The 26,767-nt window shown below is 41.1% G+C and overlaps 1 protein-coding gene across 2 annotated transcripts; it reads right to left on the reverse strand.

Moving 5' to 3' along the window:
- Positions 1 to 959: 959 nt before the first annotated feature.
- Positions 960 to 23,053, reverse strand: MLF1 (myeloid leukemia factor 1). 2 transcript variants are annotated; one of them, XM_053459356.1, is made up of 8 exons: positions 22,911 to 23,053; positions 15,457 to 15,613; positions 11,384 to 11,428; positions 7,001 to 7,087; positions 4,904 to 5,032; positions 1,941 to 2,100; positions 1,387 to 1,528; positions 960 to 1,060 (listed from the first exon to the last, which is right to left on the reverse strand). In XM_053459356.1, exons 1-8 carry the CDS (start codon positions 22,955 to 22,957, stop codon positions 1,030 to 1,032), a joined length of 798 nt encoding a protein of 265 aa, XP_053315331.1. In that variant the 5' UTR covers positions 22,958 to 23,053; the 3' UTR covers positions 960 to 1,029. The 2 variants fall into 2 exon arrangements, with proteins under 2 accessions (XP_053315331.1, XP_053315332.1); XM_053459357.1 differs by having other exon boundaries at positions 1,382 to 1,528.
- Between the last annotated feature and the right edge of the window lie 3,714 nt (positions 23,054 to 26,767).

Genomic DNA, 26,767 nt, shown 5'->3' on the forward strand with positions numbered 1-26,767 from the left:
ACAAGATTGTGTAAATGGCATCTTTAAAGCACGCGCGGATCCCTTTAATTTATTATGTACAATTTGTAAAGTGTTCAAGCTATTGATATGTAGATATTTTATTTTACAATAAGTAACTGTGATCTCTGCCTTTTATATATATTGTTCAAGAGCATTAACATATTTAATTACACAGAATATTATATTCTTATAAAGAATTTATCATTTCCATTAGACACATGGATGATGCACAGTACAAGCTGCCAAATTTTTAGCCATATTCAACATTTTTAACGTATTTAGCATACATAACACAGTAGTTGAGTTAGCTGATGGACAGATACAAATCATTTGGAGTTTGTCTATTCTTAGGAATTCTCTTTTAGGTTATTCTAATTAGCATGACAAGAAACCATCCTAAATTAACCCCATCCTACCGGCATAAACAGCTAGTACACAGGAAATTAGATCATTTAACATTTTCTCATTCACAAAAAAGCAAAACCTATATGGACCTGTCCTCTAAAGAGAGATTTAAATGGTTCAGCAGTTTCTATAACTCTCTGTTATAGAATGCCTAGCACAGTATCTTATTCATTCATTCTTTCTGATTCATTGATCATTTTGTGTGTTCTATAATCATACAAACAGTATTTTGTTACCAGTACAAATAATGACGATCCATACATTTAAAGCAATCAGATGAGCAAACTGTAGAGGATAACTGCTGGACCATTCAAAATACCTAAAATGTATACAGTTTAACATTTCGTTGTTTGATGTTTTTAGAGGAGAGGTCCACCTTTAAGTTTTTTGTTTTCAGAGTCATTAACTCGCACCGCTATTTTGACAGGGTGAGGCATGTGTAGTTTTGTGTTACAGCACCAATCGGTGAGTTAAATTCACCACGGCCTGAGAGAGAAAGTGTGAATCGCCATCGCTGACGGCACGTCCCAAATAAATGCAGAGCCAAATAAATGTGCGTGTCTCACTCATTTATTTAACCGGCCGCTATTGCAAGGGATGCGTTTGCATGAAGAATCGGACCTTCTAGATGACCATTTTTGAAATGCATCGCTCCCTGAAATAAAAAAATAAAAAAGGTGTTATTAATGATAATAAATAGGCACCATAAGATTTCTTATATCCCAAAACAGTGGGCATCGCACAGTGCTACAGCATTTTTTTATTGTAATAGGATTTTAGCAAAGTTTCATTATCAGAATAAACTTTTTTATGAGATAAATGTTTATTTAGAAGCTCCAGGGGGGATTTGTTTTCACTTGGTTTGTAAAAATGTGAGGTCCTACACATCCTATCCAATACAACGGCTTATTGGGCTTTGTCAGAGTTTGTATTAGGCCACCAGGGGGAAACGCACTTAGTAGGCTTGAACACCAACCTCACCTTCTTGGAACGTCTGGAGGTCCTATTTTTGTTTTAAAATGAGTACTTTTGTTTTTTGGAGCTTCTATGGAAGGTCTTCCTCCGGATGGCTTAAACTTTGAGATCTCTTGTTGCCACTCATTGTCAAATGATAGCGCGTCCGCTGTAAGTACAAACAGAGGTCAACATCTATGTTAATGAAATTTCAGTTCAAAATATGAAGGCGAAAACTACCTGGGGCAAAATAATCTCTGTAGTCTTTTACCTTTGAATTACACATTTATATCCAAAAGTACAAATAATGACACCATAACAATGGTATTGCATAATCTATAACCGCATGCATCTAAAAAAGTAACGCTGACCCATCAACCGATTAAAAACTTAATGGATGAAATCTCTTAGAACTGGTCTCAATGGAAGAAAGTTTTTACGATCCTTTGTATGACCACTGTTGGGAGTAATAAGCGTTCTGGGACATTCATCTGCTCATCTAAGAAAAGAAGTCCCCTAATTTCACGATTTATGTGATAATCTATGTGATTATACGTGCATTTCTCATGATCCATACTTACATTCATCTAAATTCATAAATTCTTGGTTGACTTCCCGATCGCCGGTTTTGTTGTTCACAGACTTCTTGATGACGTGGGCTCTTTCTTTAATGTGATGTCCAATAGCCATTTTTTCCACTCCACTTTCAGAGTCTCGGACAGCTCTCTTCGTCTCTTTAATCTGTCATGGAAGACGTGGTCAATACAGTTACAGATAATCAACAAAACAGATACAAACAACAGCTATGAAGACCGTTTTAACATATGTTTAGCTAAATGGGCCTTCAATAAATAGCCTAAAATACTTTCCAAATCAGCGGCACTGAAAGTTAATCATGCATTAAATCGTCTTAACCAATATCATATATGTAAAAGTGCAATCTTTGTTTTATAAGCATCGAAAAGCACCTGATGAACAGAATTAAGTTAACGGTGATATCCGGCTTGCGTTATCCGTCACATTCACATGTGCCCACTAGCCTCTAATACTGTGGCTGGATTCCATCCATCTAGTCGAGGCAAAAAGCTGATTTGCCTCTGGATTTACTGTAACTGGCTGCCTTAGCCAGACTGGAAAAGTCTCTATTATTAGAGACTTTTGTCAAAAACCTGACCAGGTCTTCCATAGTTTTGATGGAAACAGCTGTACCACATTCAAGACTTCACGCAAATCCATGGCTCAGCCCCATGCACGGAGAGTAATAAGTCAGAAACATGTAGAATGTGGCCATATCCTGGTTTCATATCATGTTGCACACAGAAGTAAAAATAAACAAAGAATAGTTGGATTGAAGACAAAATATGGGATATATGTAAATGTGGATAAAGATCAGTGGGGTACCCCAGCAATCAGTACTAAAATCAATTATTTTCAATGTTTTCGTTAGCAATATCACTAAAAGTCTTTAAGGTTAAGTATGTCTTTTCACAGATGACATGACAGCCTACAAATGGTGGAGTGAGACAAATGGCTAATGATTTAAGTGAATTAGAAGACTAGTGAGACTCGTGGTAGTTGGCAGCTGCAGTCCGGGGTTGATAAGTGTCAAATAATACGCTTGGGACATAAACCCCAAAAGCAAAATATAGTATTCGGGATACTGCACGCTCAACGACAGATGATTTAAATGTATGAAGGCAAAATAACAAAGCTGCAGTAGAAGCAAGCAGGGTGCTGGGCTGTATAACTACAGGCAATGGTAGTAGAAGGAGGGAGGTGGTTCTGCCACTTTGCAGGTCTCTGGTCAGACATCACCTGTCCTAGAGCATTGTGTACAGTCCTGGAGACCCAGTCTTTAGAAGGATGGAGAGCTGGAGAATAATGTCTGCCTTTTTACAGCAGGACAAAATTGGGCAGATTAATTCACTATATGTTATACAGTAGATACCTTCATCTGTAAACAGAACAACACAATCAGAGATGACTTTCTAGAAACCCTACGGTGAGGATCACCTCAGCCCTTCCAGCACACAAAGTTTCCTGGAGCTGTCCGTCTATCGTAAAGGCAGTGGGTCAAACTGTGCCCTCTACCGCTTCAGTGAATATATCATAAATTTAACCAGTCGTAAAATCAGTAACATTCACAAGAAAAATAATTTCTTTATGGGGTGTGTGGAGGAGAAGCAAAAGCACCCGCACATGGTATAATGATTAGGTATATGCATGCATACATAGTATAGGGATATGGCTGTTCTTAATATAAGACAAGGTCAAAGTCAAATCAAGGTTTAAGACCTTAGAGCAGGCAAAAGAAAAAAAGAAACCTTGATGGTCAAATGACTCATAACTGCTATCAAGTGTTACTCTCATCAAGGACTACAGACGGAAAGCCAGAACGTGCATGCAAGAATCATATGCTTATAATTCTCAAAAATTCACAAGGGAGATTTCAGGACCCTAATATTACAATGTAAATATTCCGCTAGGGAGCAGAGAAGGACATATTATAGGACAAATGCTCGCCATTGATACAAATAACTCTTACGTCTGGTTTTACAGTAGAGGAAATAACTTTGCTGCAACATACTCATTCATAATTGTTCATTCATATAGTAGTTTTATTGCCCATTTTCTATATTGTGATATCAAATTGTTTCATGGTTTAACACCCAAACAGTTGATCACTTTTTCACTATTAAACTTTGATTTAAACACAAACATTTTAAGGCCAATCAAGTGAAAACCCTCTGCCAGGTGACCAGAAAAACCTTCAGCTGAGGCTAATAAAAACCTTAATGTGTGAGTTGATTGATAAGGTTATCAAAATCAAAATGTTACGGAATCTGTTTTTAGATGGAGGAATGTAATAAAATGTGTGCGGAGGTACAACCTGTTTTTTTTATTTTTAGTGAATGACATGCCACTTCAGGCTTCACCTAAATATAACCCGCATGTTCTCCGACCCTCTCCTTGACAACAGACCGGATAATAATCATTCGGTAGGATTTTCTACATGAAACAACAACTAATTACCGGACCGTCGTGTTGACTGACTGGAAACTCCTGCTGAATGCGGCATTCATTGGTATATTATTAGAGACTTTTGATAACCAAAGTCAGCCTTGATTGGCAGTGAGCTATTTTCTGCAGCGCACACATACAAACAGACATGAACTGGGTTGCAGAGTTCAAATATACATTTCTTAATGGCATTAGGTACAACAGCTGCAAAGAAGACAGCAGAAAATAAAAACAGCCTTCTGCTAGTAAGCGTGAATGCGTGTGCTATCAGCTCAGTGATAACCTTCATATTGTAGTCCTATGTTTTAATGTATGTAGTCTTTTTAATTTCTTAATGACTACATAAAGCCAAGTATCAGAAAACGTCAGGTATAATACATTTATTAAGCATAGGGGTACAGTTACAGGAAAGCGCTACGTAAACCCACATTGCTGCACTAGCAGTCTCAATCAGCAGAGTTATTTGAAGTGTCTCCATTCATATATTCGACGTTGTGACCATCATTTATTAAAAGATACTCACGCCCCCAGGAGCCTTGCGGGTTTGGCTTGTAGCTTGGAAAATCTTTGGAGGTTCATCTCCGGTCTTAGAATATGTCATCACTGATGAGGAGTGAAAGGAGTGAATGTCCGATGTGTCTGACAGTCCCTCCTATGGGCAGTAAAAGAAAGAAGAAGCGTGTCCATTGTGTGAACATGGATGCAGACGCAGGTGACTGGATACACATTCTTAAAATGGAGAGTATTTGGTTAACTTTGAGCGTTTTATTTTTGCTTATATATAATATATGCATTAAGAAGTAGACACAGGGCTGTCCTCTTTAATAGAACAAGATGTGGTGGGGGTGCACTGCACTATACAAGTTTTTTTTCCTGTGATCACTGTTATCCTGAAGCACTTCAGCCCTATTTTAATGTTAAATGCCTACTGGAGTCCAAAACATTTTAGTATATGAAAAGCAGTTCCAGGATTCAAGTTATATAAAGTAGAACATAAGCCTCATTTAACTCCACCCCCAGCTGCCTCTTCTGAGAGCGGGGAACATTCATCAGTACACTTCCTGCTCTGTAGAACTCCCATTCCGGACTAATGCTTCCTGGTAGAGGCAGCCACACGAGGAGTTAAATGAGACAAAAGTATTACTAACTTCAATCATTTACATGCAGTAAAATACATTTGAGTCCATATGCAAAATATGCATTAAAAATAAAAAAGTCAAATTGTGGGAGCTGGACTGTTTCCTTAAAACTCCATAATGGTAGCTTGTGTAGACCGACAGCCAGGCGACACAAATATCACCGGGACTGGCCCAGTGAAAAAATGGGAGAACTGGTAAGTGTGCAATAGAAAAGTTTACTGCATAAAAGGCTTCTATTGTAATGTCCTTTACAATGAAAGAGCAGTAAAGTGAAGAAAGAACCCTTATTCAGTATGAGAAAAAAACACATTAATTGGTATTTAGTAAAGTTATTAATATTAGACATGCAACTGTATAAGTGACATATCAGCAGTTATAATGTACTTCAAGGCTGACGATGCGTTTACACATGTAACCTTCCTGCAGACTCGGGGCAAAGAGCTGCTTAATATACACACATGGCCTGCCCATCTCCACGTGTCTGTGTTTTTTGGAAGAGCAAGTGTGAGCCTGCAAGCCGATAGCACGATTATAGCATGATGATCCAAGGGCTAGAGTGTCTTGTATGCGAGGGAAGATTAGAATATTTTTTATACTGAAGATGTAGCATTAGAAAGGAGATAATATTACTGCATTAAAGTATGAATCACTCATATATAGACTTGGCTGATACACAGAACACATAAGCAGTTCAGATGGTCCTTCGTGACCATAAATAGGAAAAAGGCAACAACAGGACATATGTGAAGAGAAGCAATATTTATAGCAGGTTATATTAGCCGAAAAAAAAATATAATATGGTGTAAGCTAAATACAGGTAGAGACTTTGTGAATTCTTAGAAAGTCGATATGGGGGTTTTATTTGGCAGATAAAAGGTTATTCCAAGAAGATTGAAAAGGGCCTGTCCATTAATCATCAGTGGGAACGGTGGATGCAGAGTTACTCTAAGGACACAGGGGACAGCTTTAGCTGGCACCATATGTAAGGGGGACTGAAACTGCTACATGGCACATTTATTAACACCATGCAACTGAAAGATCCATGGCAAAGACACAAGGAATTAATATCCAGCAGACAACTTGAACGATCAACACCTCATATCCAAATACGTATCTAAAGCTTGTATTCGTAGTTATTGTTGTTGTCTGGATGATATGCTAGCGATTATTCACGGTTGGGTGAGTCGCAGGAGAAGCTTATAATCAATGCAGTGCAGTGATGTTCTTCACCCCACTGCAAGTATCTATGTTTAATAAGCCCCAATACGAGCATCGCTCGCCTCAGAAACAAGAATAGTTTACTGGGTTTGCATAAAACATATGACAAAAATGCACTATTGGATAGGGGGCACATGGGTATCAACCCTTGGTTCCTGGCGTGTATCCTTTCAGTAAAAACACGTGTTAGATCAATTTAGACCATATACAGAGTGTAAAGCGAGAATTATTTAAACAGCAAACTATGTTGCAATACTACTCACAAATTGCCGGTGCATGTCGAACATTCTGTTCCGCATGTTCACCATCATGTTATCGATGGAGCGGAAGGAGTCCTTGACATCGGGGGTCTACAAGAAAACCAGAGGAAAGGGTGGTGGTTAGAAATACAACTTCAATTGCATTGCCACAAAGAATCAGCTCAGTGTTGTGTTTGAAATGTAACCAAAATATCACAACATGCTTGCCTACAATGGCCATTTCCAAACTTCACCAGAACAATGTGAATCAAACCCTAGCTTCTCTTAAGTGCTGCGCTACATTACTGTACAGAACATTGTATTCCAAAACTCAAAGCACAATATTTGAGGCTCTCTCGTTAAGATAGGGCAATGATCAGTCCTTCTAAATGCATAGATCAAATTTGTGTTACCAAATTTAGCATTTTAGTTTCCTTGGCTTACATTAGATTCTGTATTATTTGCTTGTTCTCATCTGATGCCTGTGTATGCCAACGCCGATTTTCCATATAGTCCTAGGGGTAAAGTTTTACTTTAATACAAGACATATATAAAAACACTTAACATATGAGATGGCCAGACAGCTTTACCGCAGCTATGATCGGCCGATAGCTATTACCATGAAAACCACCTTGAAAGGTCCTTGGGATGTCTGAGGGTTTGGGTCCCAACACACCCTCCATAGAAGGACTCTTGGGAGGGTTAACATAGTTCTAAATTTATCATTAGATCTCCATGAGTCTAGACTATGTGATTAAACACAAATCAGCACTAAACCATAGATTTAGCCACCCCTATTTTAAGCACTCCTGCAGGGTATTTTCAGCGGGGTTTCTATTTATACAGTATTTCATTCATAAAATAGTGATGATTCAGCTGTTAAGGGGGGCATTTGGACGTAAACCCCACTGCTGTTGGAGCAGATTTAATTCTTCCTCCCTTTAAATTTGTATAATAATAGATAAAGAAACACAGCATAGTATTTTAGAGATCAAGAGACGTTCCTGCAAAGGCCAAACTAACGTGTCTCTTATTTTGGGGTCAATTCAATGCCAAAACATTTGCATTATAAATATATATATATTTTTTTTTCTCTGATACCACCTGTATCAATTGGTATCTGTATTTCATAACCTGGTGAAGCTATGGACATCTGAGTTTCTGGATTTAAGAGCTACATGCAGATACCAGCTCATTCAATAAAATATGTCAGCGGTCTCAAAACAGATGATGATTTTTGGATAGGACAGCTTGACGGAGGCAGATCAATCAAATGGCTGAAGCTCATGGTCAAGTATGGATACACGGAAGTCGTAGCCGGTTTGTGGTCCTACAGGCTTGCAGTTTTGACACCACTCATATAAGTATTAGTATTACTGGCCTTAATATATTAAGCTTTAACATATTCCGCAGAGCTGTACAACTTAAATTATGTGGGTAACAAGTGCATAAAATGACAAACATGACGAACAAAGGCTCGCTCGCCTTTAAAGCACACGAACAGCCAGTGGTGATGCCTACCAGGAGCAGGGCAGCAGCTCCCTTCCGGGGACATCAGTGATACAGGCAGTGTGGTCTACTGAGGCCTTGAATGAAATTCCACGTTACTAGCCTTTTAATTTGCTGGTTAACACCACTTTTAACAAATTGTTAATCAGAGCGAGTTTTACCCCAATCACAATCTCTTAGGGAACGCTAGTCAGGTGATACAAAAAGAAGGAACGGTTAGGTTGCTGTTTCTGATTGCTTGACATACTAGAGCACTAAATGGTGAAACGTCACATCGTCTCCAACTACTGCTCTCTTTGTAATGCTGTAGCTGCAGTCTTTACTTCCAACCAAAAACCCTTAAGCCGTTTATCAAGCGGGAACAAAATCAAGTCTTACCACTGCTCAGAAGTTGTCAAACCCACAGGGAGGTAGTTTATTTCAATTAAAGTCCTGTTCACATAACACCTCAAAATGAATGTTATCACAATAGAGAGCAGAGGGCATATTTATCATTTATTCCTATGGCTTCCTATGATAATCTAAGGCTGTAGCATATTAATCAGTGTCTACAATTCCTCACGGTGACACATAAGAAATGAGGCCATTTAAGAGACAGAACATGAAGATTTATTTTGGATAATATTGTACAGGCACACAAAAAGTTCATTTCCTTGTGTTTATTTTTAAATATATCCAGATACCAAAGCACAACTTTAATAAATACAGGAATCACAAGAGTAAAGGTGAAATAAAGTTTACCTGGTATAAAAATATATTATGCTAGAGGACTGCTTGGTATCTTATCCCACAGAACTAAAACATAGTTATATAGAGGATCACGAGGATGACACATGTCTATTTTGTGCTTACTGTTGCTTTAAAAGCTAACTTGGCTGGCGGATCACTACTAAAACATACATGATATGAAGCATCTGAGCCCAACGTACTTCTTCCTAAACATAAAATTAAATCATGCAAGGCGCATATATATATATATATATATATATATATATATATATATATATGTTACACCTTGAAATATATGCCAACACAGATGAATAGTAGTATACTTTATGTAGTATACTTGTATAGTAGTATAGAATGTATAATTTGATTTCACCTGATTTCAGCTAGTGGAACCTGATTACATTCCTATACAGCAGATCCATTCAGTGCACATGCCTACTCAATAAGGTACTAATGGGCATAAAGTACAACATTTCACAGTTTGGCAATGTAAACCCATTTAAGAGTCAGCCTTAGGATTTTGGGGAGGGGGGGGCTAAGCAAATTATGTCTATGGTGTCCCTACCTGCATGGACATGCTTACTAACACAGGTGGTAACCTGGTAGCAGTGCTCCTCCCAAAAAAAAGCACACATTCAACGAATACCAATGAAAAAACAATAAGGCATATATATTCAGTCACACTATACGGCCATATATTGCTTAGCCCCCACTATGTCAAAGTAAATTTATTTAATGGAAAAAGGAAACAAAGGAGAGATGAGGACCTAGCCAGGCAGACCCCGTGTCACTAAAGTTCACATGTTCTAGTCTATGTTCATATGTTTTAGTCTAAGCTAACCAGTGTCTCAATCCTTATGCATTACGAAATTCAGAGATAGGAACACGCAAGGTTTTCGGATGAGTGTTATTAAAAGAAACGTTGTCATTGACTTCTGTTTTTCAATATGCTGAGCTTCAGAAGAGGTAGTAATTACACAAAGCACCAACCAAGGAACTTTCACATTGATTACTTATTCTATCCCCACCTTAACTACTGTACTATTCTGTAAAATAAATATGGAAATCTACTTCTAAGATTTGAGGGTGTGTTCATACTGCAGAAAAAAGATATTAATAGAAATTAATATTCATAGGCCTACAGAACCTCTAAAGGGTTCCAAAACATTATTATAATAATATAACAGCATTCCCCATAAGAGAATGGACACAAAAGATTAGTCGCACACATACAGCTATTATGGCTTTAGTACATAGAAGAAGAAAAAAAACTATTGTATTCCTAATAAGTAAGAAAACAGGTGACTCCAGATATAGACCTCCTAGCTTACAGTGCCTAGGCTTCAGGTACTCAAGAGTTCCAACGTCAGGCAGATTTATTGAGACAAAGAACAACGTTTCAACCTCACAATGAGGCCTTTTTCAAGTTATCTTATAGACAGGAATAGTCTGATATGCTGATAAAGCTAAAATCTGAGACTCTCTTGAGCAGGGTGTAACATATTTAAGCATTGCCTGCTCTCAGCTAAAGTTGCCTCCAATTTTGTAAATAAAAAAAATAAAAAAAAGGTACATGCATTTTTGATTATTATTGTCCAAAAAACATACATACCTGGAGAAAATGTTAGCAAGGGAAATTTAGTGTATAACTAAGTATGTTGCCATGCTGTCATCTTGGTTAATCAGGCTCTTGGGGAGTGAAAACAAAACACATATGAAACCACTCACACCTCGGCTATCCCTCACAAGATCTCATTTCAAATGGTGTAATTCCAGTGTCTATATATTCGGAAACGCTTGCATTTGGCCTGGAGGCTCCAGGAAATTGTAGGGTACTACCAAGCCTCCATGGCAGTGGCTGATCTCCAGACAAGGGTGGCTCGGCCATTTGGCTGCCCCATTCCACTCTTTCGTGGGCTAGCTTCACCCCCACATTCGCTGAGCCAGACCCACCCCAAAGTGGTGGACATTCCTAGGTATGCACATGCTACATGCAGCATGCAGGGTTAACCAATCATAGTCAATGGGGACATTTAACTATAGGAGCAAGACAAACACAACCTAGGATTTCTCCAATTATATTATTTTAAACGAGGTACAGAGTTAGTGTATAAAATGTTCACACCTATGGGTGAGCAGATATGAAACAATTCATTCAGGTATACTAACCAGGCCCTTGAAAATGTCTGAAGGCATGTGAGACAAACTTGAGGCCTGCAAGAAAAGCATTGGTTCTGTTCAATACTCATAAAGATTTGTGAATGTGTTGTAAAGGTTTCAGAAATCATATGAGAAATTACTTCAAATAATTCACATATGAAAGATAAATAAATCCACAAAACAAATGCACTCATAGGTCAAGATGACAAAGGGTCTGGAGGTGACCCGAAGCGTCCATGAAACATTTGAAACTGTCATAATAAAAAGTATTATTTTTTTTATTTATTATTATTATTTTGTGGATTTCTATATAACTGGCGGTATCACAAACTGACGGAGGACATTCTTCCTCAGGATTTTCCGATAGAGAGCAGAGTTCCACCTTTGACTCATCAGTCCACAGAATATTATCCCCAAAGTCCTGAGGGTCATCAAGATGTTTGCACTTTGCAAGACAGATTCTATTTAATTAATGTTGAGATTCAACAGGGCTGGCAGTTATCTTGCCTGGGAGTGTCTAGTGAAATTGAACCTAATTATCAATCCCATTTAGTTAATTGGCAATTACCTTTTCACATAGTGCCAGATAGGGTTGGATAGTTTTCCCCTTATATACATGAAATAATCATTTAAAAACTGCATCCTTGTCCAATATTAAAATTAGTTTGATAACCTGAAACAGTTAAGTTTGACAAATATGCAAAGAAATCGGGAAGGGGAAAATGTTTTTTTTTTTTTTTACAACACTGTATATGAAAGAAAGGAGAGAGAGAGAGAAGGGGGGAGAGAGAGAGAGAGAGAGAGAGAAGGGGGGAGAGAGAGAGAGACGAGGGGGGAGAGAGAGGGAGAGAAGGGGGAGAGAGAGAGGGAGAGAAGAGGGAGAGAAGGGGGAGAGGGAGAGAAGGGGGAGAGAGAGAGAGGGGAGAGAGAGAGAAGGGAGAGAGAGAGAGAAGGGAGAGAGAGAGAAGGGAGAGAGAGAAGGGGGGAGAGAGAGAGAGAGAGAAGGGGGAGAGAGAGAGACAAGGGGGGAGAGAGAGGGAGAGAAGGGGGAGAGAGAGGGGGGAGAGAGAGAGAAGGGGGAGAGAGAGAGAGGGGGGGAGAGAGAGAGAGAGAGAGAGAGAGGGGGGGAGAGAGAGAGAGGGGGAGAGGGGGGGAGAGGGGGGGGAGAGAGAGAGAGAAGGGGGAGAGAGAGAGATAGAGAGAGAAGGGGGAGAGAGAGAGAGAGAGAAGGGGGAGAGAGGGAGAGAGAGCGAAGGGGGGAGAGACAAGGGAGAGATAGAGAGAGAGAAGGGGAGAGAGAGAGCGAGAAGGAGGAGAGAGAGAAGGGGGAGAGAGAGAGAGAGAGAGAGAGAGAGAGAGAGAGGGGGGGGGGAGAGAGAGAGAGAGCGAGAGAGAAGGGGGAGAGAGAGAAGGGGGAGAGAAGGAGGAGAGAAGGAGGAGAGAGAGGGGGAGAGGGAGAGAGAGAGAAGGGGAGAGAGAGAGAAGGGGGAGAGAGAGAGAGAAGAGGGAGAGAGGGAGAGAAGGGGAGAGAGAGAAGGGGGAGAGAGAGAGAAGGGGGAGATAGAGAGAGAGAGAGAAGGGGGAGATAGAGAGAGAGAGAAGGGGGAGAGAGAGAAAGGGGAGAGAGAGAGAGAAGGGGAGAGAGAGAGAAAGAGAGAAGGGGGAGAGAGAGAGAAGGGGGAGAGAGAGAGAAGGGGGAGAGAGGGAGAGAGAGAGAAGGGGGAGAGAGAGAAAGAGAGAGAGGGAGAGAGAGGGGGGAGAGAGAGAGAGAAGGGAGAGAGAGAGAAGGGGAGAGAGAGAGAAAGAGAGAGAAGGGGGAGAAAGAGAGAGAGGGAAGGGAGATAGAGAGAGAGAGAGAGAAGGGGGAGAGAGAGAGAAGGGGAGAGAGAGAGAGAGAGAAGGGGGGAGAGATAGAGAGAAGGGGGAGAGAGAGAGAAGGGGGAGAGAGAGAGAAGGGGGAGAGAGAGAGAGAGAGAGAGAGAGAGAAGGGGGAGAGAGAGAAGGGGGAGATAAAGAGAGAGAGAGAGAGAGAGAGAGAAGGGGGAGATAGAGAGAGAGAGAAGGGGGAGATAGAGAGAGAGAGAAGGGGGAGATAGAGAGAGAGAGAAGGGAGAGAGAGAGAGAGAGAGAGAGAGGGGAGAGAGAGAGAGAGAGAGAAGGGGGAGAGAGAGAGAGAAGGGAGAGAGAGCAAGAGAGAGAGAAAAGGGGGAGAGACAGAGAGAGAGAGAAGGGAGAGAGAGAAGGGAGTGAGAGAACGGAGAGAGAGGAGGATAAATGAAAACAGAACAAAAACACCTGCCCGGCACCCAGAACTGCGCATCCCTGCGCAAAACCCCGAATATAGGCCGCACCCCCACTTTAAAGACCTAAAGTGTGGGAAGAAAGTGCGGCCTATATTTGGGCCAATACGGTGTGTGTATACACACACACACACACACACACATGTTCTAGAGGTTTCACTAGCTCAAGGTACACTTATATAATATATATATATATATATATATATATACTATATATATATATATATATATATATATATATATATATATATATATATATATAAACTTGCTTGAAGTTTTCACACTTTTGTGGATGTCATGTCCACTTTAACATGGCGACCAGACAATTATAACTACACAATGGAGTCCATTCACTAAAGAGGTAATTTGCAGGGGAGTTATGACCTCCCTGAGATCACTATGTATTATAGAAGAAAGGCCGGCATTGGCCCTGCACAATGCATATGCAATGTGGGAGATTTATAAGCACATTCCTCGCTGATTTGACTATTTATTCTAAAGGGGCAGCTCGGTTCTTCTAGGGAGATGCTGGAGTGCATTATAATATTAGGGAGTTGGGATGTTCAACTCCACCGCAAGCTCCCTTTTTAGTAAATTGACCAGTTCATTTTTGACATCCCTCCAACTTCCGTACCAAAAGAGCTTTTATTTTTTCATTTAATTATTTATTAAGAGAGGACTTATTTTGCACTTGGATGTATTTTGGGCATACTGACAGCTGTGTTCAGCATGGAGTCCAGAAGAAAGCAGGCTGTATGCAGATACCTGCCAAAGATCAATACGTGCTTCACAGTTCCTATGGCTAGTGAGCTAAAGCTGGGCTACAGTATCAACGCTCATTAATTTAAACTTAATTGAAAAACAAATGGCATGACTAATGAACATAATGAACTGGCAGCAAAAATTATACCTCCGCTGTGACAAGAGAATTGGCTCTTTGTAGACGTCGGTTCAATATACGGCACAAAGCATTTTACCTCAGATCGGAAAGTTGTGAGCTACAATAACTTATGTCTGTTAGCGGCAAGTGTTATGCGGCTTAACCTGTTCAGGTCATCCACACACACAGAAAATAACTATCTATATTTGCTCATGTTTTGGATGCTAGGAAAGGGATAAACTTGGCAGCTTCCTTTTGACCCACAGTTGACTGCTTTTTCTAAAGCCCCGTTTATTGAGCTCGGCATATCTCGGCTCACATTACAGTGTCTGAAGCTGGCACGGTTCCACAGACCCCCGCCGTGTCTTTATCCATGGACTTTGTTTTTAGTGGGTTCCCGCTACATCAGAGCTTAACCTGTTATTTTATTTGCTCATCCAGTTTAATTATTTCTGGATTCTGTAGGAACCGACACAAAAAAATGACCGTGTAATGTCACCGTGAGGCCGTTTTCAGGGCAGGGGACAGGCAATGTTAAATATAGAAAGGGGACATGTGCCAAGTTCGCTTTTATCAGTTACACAGCGAGAGGTATAGGGACTGTCATCTGATCTAAGCGTGTGCACCAGGGGCATATAGCCGTGATGTTGTGCTAGGCTAGGAACCTACAACAGTTAAACAGAGTAGAATTAAGAAGTGTTAAACTATTATGGGAATAGTACTAGAAGGGAACAGCTGTGGATTAGGTCACAAGGAAGAGAAAAGAGCAAGTCAGGGCAGTATAAGGCTGGCATTACTGTACCATAACATGGCACACAGGCTAACAATCATCTCTGTGAAATTAATCCGACGATAAGATTTCAGCTGATGACAGCACAGTGAACTACTTGGAAAGAACATACCCTGTGATCTTCCCTCAGGGCCACCTGGGACCCCTGCCGCCCTCTTTGACCCGGAGATCTGCCATCTGTGATACTGAAGAATGGATCCCGGCCAAAAGGATCAGAGAAACTTCTCATCATCTGTCTCACATGTTCTTGGTGAGCAGTTAAGGATTCCCTGCGAGACCAGGAAAATTAATAGAAAAACATTATCAAAAAAGTCAGTCTCTATGTTAACAGAAAAAAAAACAACAACAACAACAACAACAAAGCTACCAAATCTGTGAATATTGCACTTCGGTTTAAAAGCTGCATAATTATGTTTGCATGTCATGGCACGAAATAAAACCGCTATGTCTTCTTCAAAAATACACCATTGCTATTCTTCCATCCCTGTACATGAAAAGTGAGCATTCAGTTAATATGTTGGGATAGATTTATTAAGCAGAGGAAGGATGATGTGCTGTGTACAGCTAAACAATAAAAATATAATAATAAATGATACTTATAACTGTGCGCAGGATGCCGGATGGTTTATAAGCATGTCCACCATAACGTTCAGCTAGCCGATGCTCCCTACGCATTATGGAAACAGTTATTTAATTACCGCTGGAAGGAAGTAGGTTGCCCAGCCACGGTCTATTCACAAAGAACGAAATGCTGAAACCTTCTCTATCTCAAGAGCCAATAATTCACATGCATGCCATGCTGAGCTCCCATTAACCTTGATAAGAAGGTCTGCATGCTCAACTGATGAGCCAGACAGTTAGATTCAGGTTCACTTTGGCAAAGGTGATAAATCTTGGGTTATCATGAGAATTATCACATCTCAGGTCCACTGGACCATTAAGTCTAGCTCTTTGGCCACCTCCCTTGGCACAGCTGGTCAAATATAAAACTAAATAAAATATACACTGCAGTAAAAGGGCATATAGAGGCTCATTATAAATACGGTAACCCTAAATCTGGTACTCTGAGACGTGATAAGTAAGCATTTTAACAGGTGTATTTTTAGACTCTAGTTCTAGGAACCAATAACAAGCTCATCCAGCGTTACAAACTGGACCGTTTTTATTTCCAATCTCTCATTTTTATTTAGCACTAACCTAGCGCATTTAAAAGTTTGCCTTCTAAACACTACAACTTTTTTCTTCATTAAATGCCATTATTTCAAAAATCATTATTTTCTTTATTCTCATAAAACCAAAAAGCAGTGTTCTGTGTATTATTTTAAAAATAATATCCACATACACAGAGAATTCAGGTTTAACATACATCAGACACATTATAGATTTTGCATCTACACATAGTAAACCTCAACATGATGGAACATTCAAGTCTTGGTGATAATACAGACAACGTAAACGCTTAGAAGAAGAAAAAAAATCACAATTCTGTGAATATTGCATAGCATTTCAGTTTAAAAGCTGCACAATTATGTATAATGAAGAATAAGGTGCTAAAGTGAAAAATGGTCCTTCAATCCTATTCTTTATATATAACATTCATGTAATAAATTCATGTTGTCTAAAAGCCTGATTATCAGAGGGTGCTATTACATTATAGGTAAATGCACGGAGGGTTAACCCTGCATATTCCTGTATTTTCCTGCATATTCCTGTAGATGCTTTAGATCGCATCTGCCGGCAGGACACCCACGGCCAGACAGGGCCATTTATTTTGACCACTGCTTGTTCTTGACTGTAGGACACTGTTGGTCATCTATATTTATTCAGAGGTGGTGGGGGAGCTAGATTCTGGCCACGGTGTAAGTCTGTATAATCAGCTACACATCTGCTGTAAAAAGAAATAAGCCCCGAAGAAGCATAAAAGCCAGAAGGACACTGCCCTGAACCTTGCATGCTCTAGAAGATCATCTCCTGCTCTCTTTCTAGACTGCCCGGCATTGGACCACTTATGGGGAACCCTGCCAGCAACTGTTAATCAATGTAACCTAAAAGGAATTCTTATTTGTTGTGCACATGTTTTCACACAGTGCTCGCCAACTTTCCAAGATGGCAGTTGGAGAACAATAACATTCCAACCCACATAAACAACAAGTTCAGCAATAAAGTAATGGAAACACAATTTTCCGTATTACCTCCTGCCGATGTTTGTTACCAACAGTGAGCCCACCAAATGTTTTCACTCAAGTACCATGTTCTATAGAAGCACAAGGATCCTCCAACATTTTAGGACTCTAATTTAAATGCTAAACTCCACGGCTTATAGAATAAAACCCTTAGGATTACTTCTGGAACACCGCACTTACATCCAATCCACACGGCTTAACTGTTACCGAGGATAGCGTTAAGCAAAAACTAATCTGGACCTGTATCAGTTTTTTTATGTGTAGTTTTAATATTTTAATGTTGGGGATTCTGTCACAATATATAGCCATACATCATTAATTAACAGAGCACTGCTTATAATAAATTAAAAAAAATGAAAATATTAAGTGTGGTGATCTTTCAGTGGTTACAGCTAAATAAATGTATAAACATTAGTTTGTAATAAACAAGAAAATCACAAAAATATCTACTTATAAGCGCTCAATGGTTGAGGGCTTTAAACAGTTAAAAAGGATCCCTTGTAGCGCTGTTAGTTCTCTAGGTCCATAGCTCTGTTTGTAAACGGGATCAGATTAGTAAGGGATTTGCATGGCTTTATGTAACACGGGATCTTGCGCGTGAAACCAAAAAGTGTACAGTGTGTGGCTTCAACTCTATCAACACTTCCATTTCACCCGATACTTAGAACACTTCTTCTTTCATTAACTTCTAAGGTTACTCCGAGGCCACAGTGACCTCTTGCTAGAGTTTGTAGGCTTCAGTATAGGATGCCTCTGTGGTGTTACCAGGCTCATGCAATATATGCAGGACTTGGGTCCATACTAGCTTTAGCAGAACTAAACTTTGCCTCCGTAATAGACTTGAAACACATCCTATACCCATGTTTAATGCCTACATATATATACTACTTGATTGCAACAAGTTAAAGGCGAACCAGGAGCAAGCATACACTGTATCAAATAAAGAATCAAGGCTCTATTTTAAAAGGATGAATGGTGAAGCCTCAGCACTTTTTTTCTTTAGCCCTTACTGACAGACAAGTAAATAGAGCATTCTCCAGTCATGGCTCATGAAACCAGACCAGTTAAAATAAATGTTTGTGAAACCTGGAGTTATTTTAGACATCGCTGGTCTAACATCCGATTTAAGTTGTCTTGTACTTGTCTATGAGGACAGATAATTAATCAGAAAACTAGATAATACACCTAATTACTAAACTGTGTTTAGCTATATCTGTCACCTATCTATCTATAGTACCACACACGCATATATATATATATATATATATATATATATATATATATATATATATATATATATATATATAAGAATGAAGGCAGTTCTGAATGCAAAAGAGGGTCCAACCCGGTACTAGCAAGATGTACCTAATAAAGTGGCCAGTGAGTGTATATATACACATACACACAATGGCAAAGAAGTAAGTAACCCTTTGGAATTACCTGGTTTCTTGTATTAATTTTTCACAAACTGTGGCCTGATGTACAATTAAGTCACAAGTATAGACAAACACAATGCGCTTAAACCAAGATCACACAAACAATGATAATCTTTCATGTCTTTATTGAACACAACATTAAACAATCACAGTGCTGGTGGAAAAAGTAGTGAACCCTTGGAATTTAAACTTGGTTGAACCTCATTTGGTGCGCTTCCGGTAGCTGTAGATCAGACCAGCACAATGTTCAGAAGGAATTTTGGGCTATTCTTCCTTACAGAACATTCTGTAGTAGATTTACTTTTATGTTTAGGGTCATTGTCCTGCTGCTTTACACAACATCTACTGAGCTTCAGCTGGCGGACAGCCATTCTGACATTATCCTGTATGATACCATGATAAACCTGGGAATTCATTGTCCCCTTGATGATGGGAAACTGTCCAGACCCAGAGGCTTCAAATCATGATGCCCCCCTCCACCACACTTCTCCATTGGGATATTTCCATATGTGTACGCGGTGCATGTTCTTCACCAACAATTCCACTGTAGTTTCATCAGTCCACAAAGCATTTTCCCAGGAGCATTTAGATGTTAACCAGTTCCATTGATTCTTTGAAGCCTTTAGCAGTTACTCTTGGGTTCTTTTTTACCTCACTGAACATTCTGTGTTGTGCCCTTGAAGTTATCTTGGCTGGGCAGCCACTTCCAGGGAAGAGTAGCCCCAGTACTAAACCATCTTCTTTTATAAACAATTTGTCTAACTGTGGACCGATGAATATGTAAACTCTTTTGTGAGGCAAAGGTCACATCAGCAGGTGCTTCTTTTATTGCAAAGTAGCTCTAAAATACACCCCCATCCTGTTTCAACGATTGGACTCCAGGTTTACTAAGTCCTAACTCCAATTAGCTTTTGTTGACGTGATTAGCCTAGGGAAGGGGTAGGCAACCTTTTGGTAGTGGTGTGCCAACGTAAAACATTCAAGTCCCTTGGCGTGCCGGCAATAATTTCAAAGAGGAGCGAATGGTTGAGAAAGTAAATATTTGAAATAAAAATTATATTCCTTAAACAAAAAGGAACATCATGAAAACTGCTTTACTTTCTCAGAAAACCGACACACTGCAGAGGTGGAAATTTTGTTTGGGCATTTTTTCACCTCTGGACTGGAACCAACCTCCTACCTACCCCCTCAAAAAAAATGAATAAGACAAACATGCCCCCTATTTGCAGGTATACATAAATAATATATATGGAAACATAGCATAGCAGATATAGATCACAGAATAACACAAAAAACAGCTTTGCAGGTATAGATCAATTGGAATTCACACAAAATCTCCACATTAAAAGGTATATTTAAAACCCCCTAAATTACAGGCATAGATCACAGGTTGCACAACCCAAATCCAGCCCTGGCATTCACACTGCCCACATTGAACCTAACCAGCACGCGGATAACACACATAGGATTTGCAATCTTTGTCCCCAAACAGCCCACCCTGTGCCATATTTGTCCCATAAACACGCTATCTGTGCCAGCTTTTATCCCATAAACATCCTGCCCGTGCCATCTTTACCTTTCAAAAAATCTATTATTATGACATCTATAATATACACAGGTGCTTTTACAGTCACTCACTAATTCACACAATCATTAATTCTCTCACTCTTTCACACAATTTAGTTACACATATTTATTAATGCATTCTCACAAATTCATTAATTCTTTCACTCATTCACACAATTCTTCCACACATTAATTCATTTATTCTCTAACTCATTTACACAATTCATACACAAATTAATTTGTTCATTCTCTCACTCATTCTATCTACCCCCTCTCCCTCTTCTCACTATCTACCCCCTCTCCCTACTATCTTTTTAGTTCACTTACCTTCAGAAGTCCTGTGGTAGGAGCGCGAGCCTTCTGTCTTCAGTGTCTTCTTCGCGGTGCACGGTGCTTCACTGCATGAAACGCCGGCACCGCAACGAAAACACTGAAGACAGAAGCATCGCGGAGGAGAGTGAGGGGAGAGTGGTTGCTGAAAACTTGAGCGACCTCTTGCCGCCCCTCTCTCTCCTCTGCGTCTAGCGCTTCCTCCGGGCTGCAAAAAAAACGGCGTTTCAATTGGGTGAGCAGTCGGCAGCCTCGCGTGCCACTCATTTTGCCGACCCCTGGCCTAGGGGTTCACATGCTTTTTCCAACCCACACCGTGAATGTTTGAATGATTCTATGTGGACAAGAACAATACAATAATTTGTGTGTTATCAGTTAAAACAAATTGCATTTGTTCATTATTGTAACGTAGATAAAGATCATATTTTAAGACAAATTTATACATATATGCGGGTAATTCCAAAGGGTTCATTTGTATGTGTGATATGGAATGTTTCTTAAAACCTTCCTTGCTGGTTTTGCTATGCATTACACAGAGCCCTTCCTGCAGAAGCAGCTCACCAGGGTTCAGTGAGAGACTCAAAGTCCTACGGCCTCTCTGCAAAGCTGTATTCAGGGGTATGTATTCTGTTTTGGATCTAAATATTGTGGAGCGAATAAATGCTACTTTGCTCAAATTATGAGCTAGTGATATGGTAAAGGGATACTCAGATCATTACATGCACTTTAATCTATATAATAGTTGGGTGGCCCCCACTGCAAATGCATCCCCATCAGAAGTGTCAGCCACATGCCCACAGCCCTGGATGTGGAGAAAAGGCTGCATTGATTTCAAACTGTAGCGTTACAACTGTTTTGTGCTATTTCACAATGACCTCTTGAATGAATGAATGAATACCTTCATTACATAGGGATAGCAAAGTGTGAGAATGATGTGACTAGTAGGCACTTCTACAAGTTGTATATCTGAACGCTAACAGGCTTACACTTAGCTACACTTTGTTCATCATGGCATCAAGCTGTGGTTGAGGTACAAACCGCAGCCCTGCAGCTTACGTCCGTCTCCTCAGTCCAACAATTCTTGCCCCTAATCGGCCAATCAGCAGCAGGAAAGCTCCCCTATTGAAATCAATGGAAGTGCATTCCACACATGCGCACATACGTCTCAACAGACCCCCACGCAAAGTGTTCTCAGAGCCGGTGATGGACTGGACTGCTCGTAAGTCATTTGAATGGAGATGTATTTGGCTGAACGCATACATGGGAAAAAAGCTGGGGCAGGGCAAAGGGGAAAATGCATATGCCCCTGCAAAAGGGGCACAGTGGGTATTTAAAGAGACCACGCAAGACTAGGCCTATAACATATCAGGTAAGCAAAGAATAATGCACTCCTCTCACATGCAAATAACCCTGTGTCCTAAGAGATGATAATGAGGAAGGACCAGGCAGGGATGTTTGCAAAAAAAGGATAAGAATGAACAGGACAAATGCAAAGGTATATAGTGCAACAAAAATGGTGCCGATTTATGACATCATACACAGATGTGTGACACACTGCAGAACTTTCCTGAGACTGGGGAGAAATAATGAGCAACTGCTTCTGGCAGTGTATATATATATAATCTCCATTGGCAACACGTTTCTTACACACACATATTTATTTATATATAATCTCCATTGGCAACATGTTTCTTACACACACACACATATATATTTATATATATAATCTCCATTGGCAACACGTTTCTTACACACACACAGATTTATTTATATATATAATCTCCATTGGCAACATGTTTCTTACACACACACACACACACACATATATATATTTATATATATATATATATATAATCTCCATTGGCAACACGTTTCTTACACACACACATTTATTTATATATATAATCTCCATTGGCAACATGTTTCTTACACACACAGATGTATTTATACACTTCTTCTTGCCTGTGGCACACGTACCACCCTCGGCAGACAGTGTGACTAACGGCACATTAAGATGCCTGTACGGTCGGACGCTGTAATGAATAACTCACGAAAAGAAAGGGTCGTCCTCGAAGTCTTTGAGCAGGCTGCCAAACATGTCGCCGGTGTTTCTCTGGCTGATCCCAGGGGCCCCGTCCGGGTGTCCGCTCTGCGCCACTCAGGAGCACAAATGTCCAGAATAACTGCTACATGCGCGACGTATTTTAATACATGGCATCATGTGACTTCGGAGCCACGTCTCCTATTGGCTGACGGCTACAGAAAGCTCTAGACATGGAAGTTTCTCCAGCCGTCATGGCAACAGCCGTCAACAGTGTAGTTGCCAAGAGGCAGTCAGCGGCCGAGCTATAGAGATTTACTGAACAAATCATCCTAGGATTGCCTATAACTGAAGGATGTGATCTGTTTACCGCTGTAACATATGTACTTTTAGAATGCTAGGAGCAATAATCACCGAAACACTGGATCTAAACCAAAAAGAAACGCACAGGTCATGCAAAAATCTTTGAGGACGTTAAAGTATCATATTGCTAGACAATAGCGGGCTAGTCTGATCTAAACTACCCCATAACGCGGGGCATGAAGAGAGTCTGTAACCCCATCAGTCGTAAGCAGCAGGAATGTGTTTAAAAAATCAGCCCCTTGAAGACCAAGGCTACCTTACACACAACCCTCATTTCCCTCTTCTAATTTAGAGCACCCACACAAATAATTGTGTATAAACAATGCGACTTCCGTTGAAAATTTGCTTAATTTTGTCAGTTTAAATAACGCAAATTGGATCAGAAATACAGCAGAGACATTGTCAATGTTGTAAATGATTATAAGCCGACACTGATTATAAAACGACCCCCCAAAATCTGATTATTAATTTAGGAACAAAATAAAAAGCCTGAATATAAGACTACCCTATAGGAAAAAAAACTTATACCCTTCTATATGCCACTGTGCCCCATGGTATGCCTTTTAACCCCCTTTTATGCCACTCTGCCTCTAGAAATACCTTATAGAGTGGCATATAGGGGGTTAAAAGGCATATCATGAGGCAGGGTGGCATATAGGGGGTATAAGGCATTTCAGGAGGCAGAGTGGCATATAGGGGGTTAAAAGGCAATTCTGGAGGCAGGGTGGCATATAGGTGGTAAAAAGGCATATCATGGGGCACTCTGCCTCCAGAAAAGCCTTATGCCCCCCCATACCCCCCCCCCCCCGATTTACCAGTGCTTCTGACTCCCTGGTGTCTAGTGGGGGCAGCGGGTGATGGCCGGCGTTAGTTCCGGTGAGGCTTCTATGACTGGGCACCGGAAGTGCCAGCAGCAGCGGGGGTTGTCTACGTCCATCGCGCAGACTTTCAAGGGTGCCAGAGAGGAGAATTCCCGACAGCGCTGCAGGAAATTCTCCTCTCTGGTAGCTGGGGAAGGTCTGTGCGATGTGCGTAGACAAACTCCGCTGCTGCCAGCACTTTCGCCGGCCTTCAGTGATAGAAGCCCGGGTGGAAGTGCCGGCAGCAGCGTAGGTTACCAGACAGGAGGATCCAGGTCCCCTGCAGCGCTGGATCTTAGTCTTGTAGTCAGACCTCTGTTTGAGGTCTGATTAAAAGACAACCTCGATTATAAGACAAAGGGCCATAGAAAGCGAGCAACCCATGTCTTATAATCGAGCAAATACGCTATTTATAGGCGTGCAGAGGCTCTTTGTCTCTTCCATTGCTCCTGTGTTCTAATGGCGCGTTGTGTTCACTGATCCAAGTTTAGATTCAAAAGGCTAACTGATCATTAGAAAGCCCTTTTGCAATTATGTTACAGCTAGAAACGTGACCCCAAATGTTTGAATGGCAGCGGGTGTGTGTGTGTGTGTGTATATATATATATATATATATATATATATATATATATATATATAAATATATTTATATATATATATATATATAAATATATATACAGTGGGGCAAAAAAGTATTTAGTCAGCCACCAATTGTGCAAGTTCTCCCACTTAAAAAGATGAGAGAGGCCTGTAATTTTCACCATAGGTACACTTCAACTACGAGAGACAGAATGGGGGGAAAGAATACAGGAAATCACATTGTAGGATTTCTAATGAATTCATTGGTAAATTCCTTGGTAAAATAAGTATTTGGTCACCTACAAACAAGCAAGATATCTGGCTCTCACAGACCTGTAACATCCTCTTTAAGAGTCTCCTCTGTCATCCACTCGTTACCTGTATTAATGAAACCTGTTTGAACTTGTTATCAGTATAAAAGACACCTGTCCACAACCTCAGACAAACACACTCCAAACCCCACTATGGCCAAGACCAAAGAGCTGTCGAAGGACACCAGAAACAAAATTGTAGACCTGCACCAGTCTGGGTGTTCTATTTAGTCAGCCACAATTGGTGGCTGACTAAATACTGTTTTGCCTCACTGTATAAATATATACACACAGACATACTTTTTGGGACTTTTAAGATGACATATACAAAATATCTGGGTGAAGAAAACTCTCTCACATATGAGGATGAAAAAACCTCTCTTAACTTTTACACTCCTTTTCGTTGATTTTTTTTTTCTTCAAAATCAAGTTTTATTGAGAGTTTTTCAAAATTTCAAAAGGAGGAGGGAAGAGGGACGGGGTACAGAAGAAAAATAGGGGAGGGGGGAATAGGGACAGGGGAGGGACGCACGGAACCATCCATAGTAGTCAGTATACAGAACAAGACAGTGCACATCATACAATTATAGAGGCAAAATGACGAGAGTAGAAGGCATGCTTCCAAGGAGCAAATGAGACGCAACAAAGGACTAGGCAAAGCGGCTCGGGGGCTGGACCGCGAAGAAGCAAGGCACAATGCGGAAGCGACGCGGAAGGACACCTAAAAGGCGCCCCGGGCCACATAAGTGAGCCAGTGGAACCACGTGGCCGTGTATCTCTCTCTCTGCTTCAATGAGACAGCAGAGAGATCCTCGATGATCCTAATCTCTTCCACGCGGGACACCCACTCCCGAAGCGACGGGGACTGCGTTTGCTTCCACAATAGGGGAATGAGGCTCTTAGCAGCATCCAATAAATGGCGAACAACAGATTTCTTGTAACTGGAGACCGAGTGTGTAGTGTGATGCAATAGCATGGGCATGGCCCGAAACGGCGGGGGGGAAATCAGAGAGCTCGGATAGCACCCGGTGAACGTCAGACCAAAAGCCCCTAACGCCGGGGCAATCCCACCAGATGTGGAGCAATGAACCCCCGTCCTCCCCACATCGCCAGCATCTATCAGGGGTATTGGGGAACATAAGGTGGAGCCGCTGGGGGCGTCCGATACCAACGTGACAAAAGTTTGTAGTTCGTCTCCTGGGTTTTAGAGGCCCTGGAGCTTTTGTGTGTAAAGATAAAGATCCTCTCCCAGTCCACATCCGTAAGGAGTACGTCACAGTGGGATTCCCAGACCCGGCAGAAAGATGGCCTCGAGGCCTGGGCAGAATCCAGAAGGAGCGAGTAGAGCAAGGAGACAGCCCCCTCTGGCGGGCGATCCCCAACACACCAGGTTTCAAAGCGAGTCGGGTCCCTGTGCAGGCAGTGCTGATTAGGAAGGTGAGTAATATAGTGCGTCACTTGATGATGGGTAAAGCGCTCCAGCCATGTAGGGCCAGAGCCCATAAGCAACACCTCCAAGGGCAAAACACGACCACCCCTCAGGAGCCCCTGAATACGAACAGGCAAGGGCAGCCCCAGGAACCCCCGGTCGCCCCAGGTTCGCCCCAGCGCAAAGTCCGGGTTGTCCCACAGGGGCAGCAAAGGCGAAGGTGACGAAGAGAACGGGGCACCACAGCCCACCGCCCTCCACACCGCCAAAGTCGCAGATATAAAGGGGTGTGTGCTCACTCCACGGCCCGTCCCGGGGCCCCAGA

Source organism: Spea bombifrons, chromosome 3 (genome assembly GCF_027358695.1).
Source record: "Spea bombifrons isolate aSpeBom1 chromosome 3, aSpeBom1.2.pri, whole genome shotgun sequence".
Lineage (NCBI taxonomy): Eukaryota > Metazoa > Chordata > Amphibia > Anura > Pelobatidae > Spea > Spea bombifrons.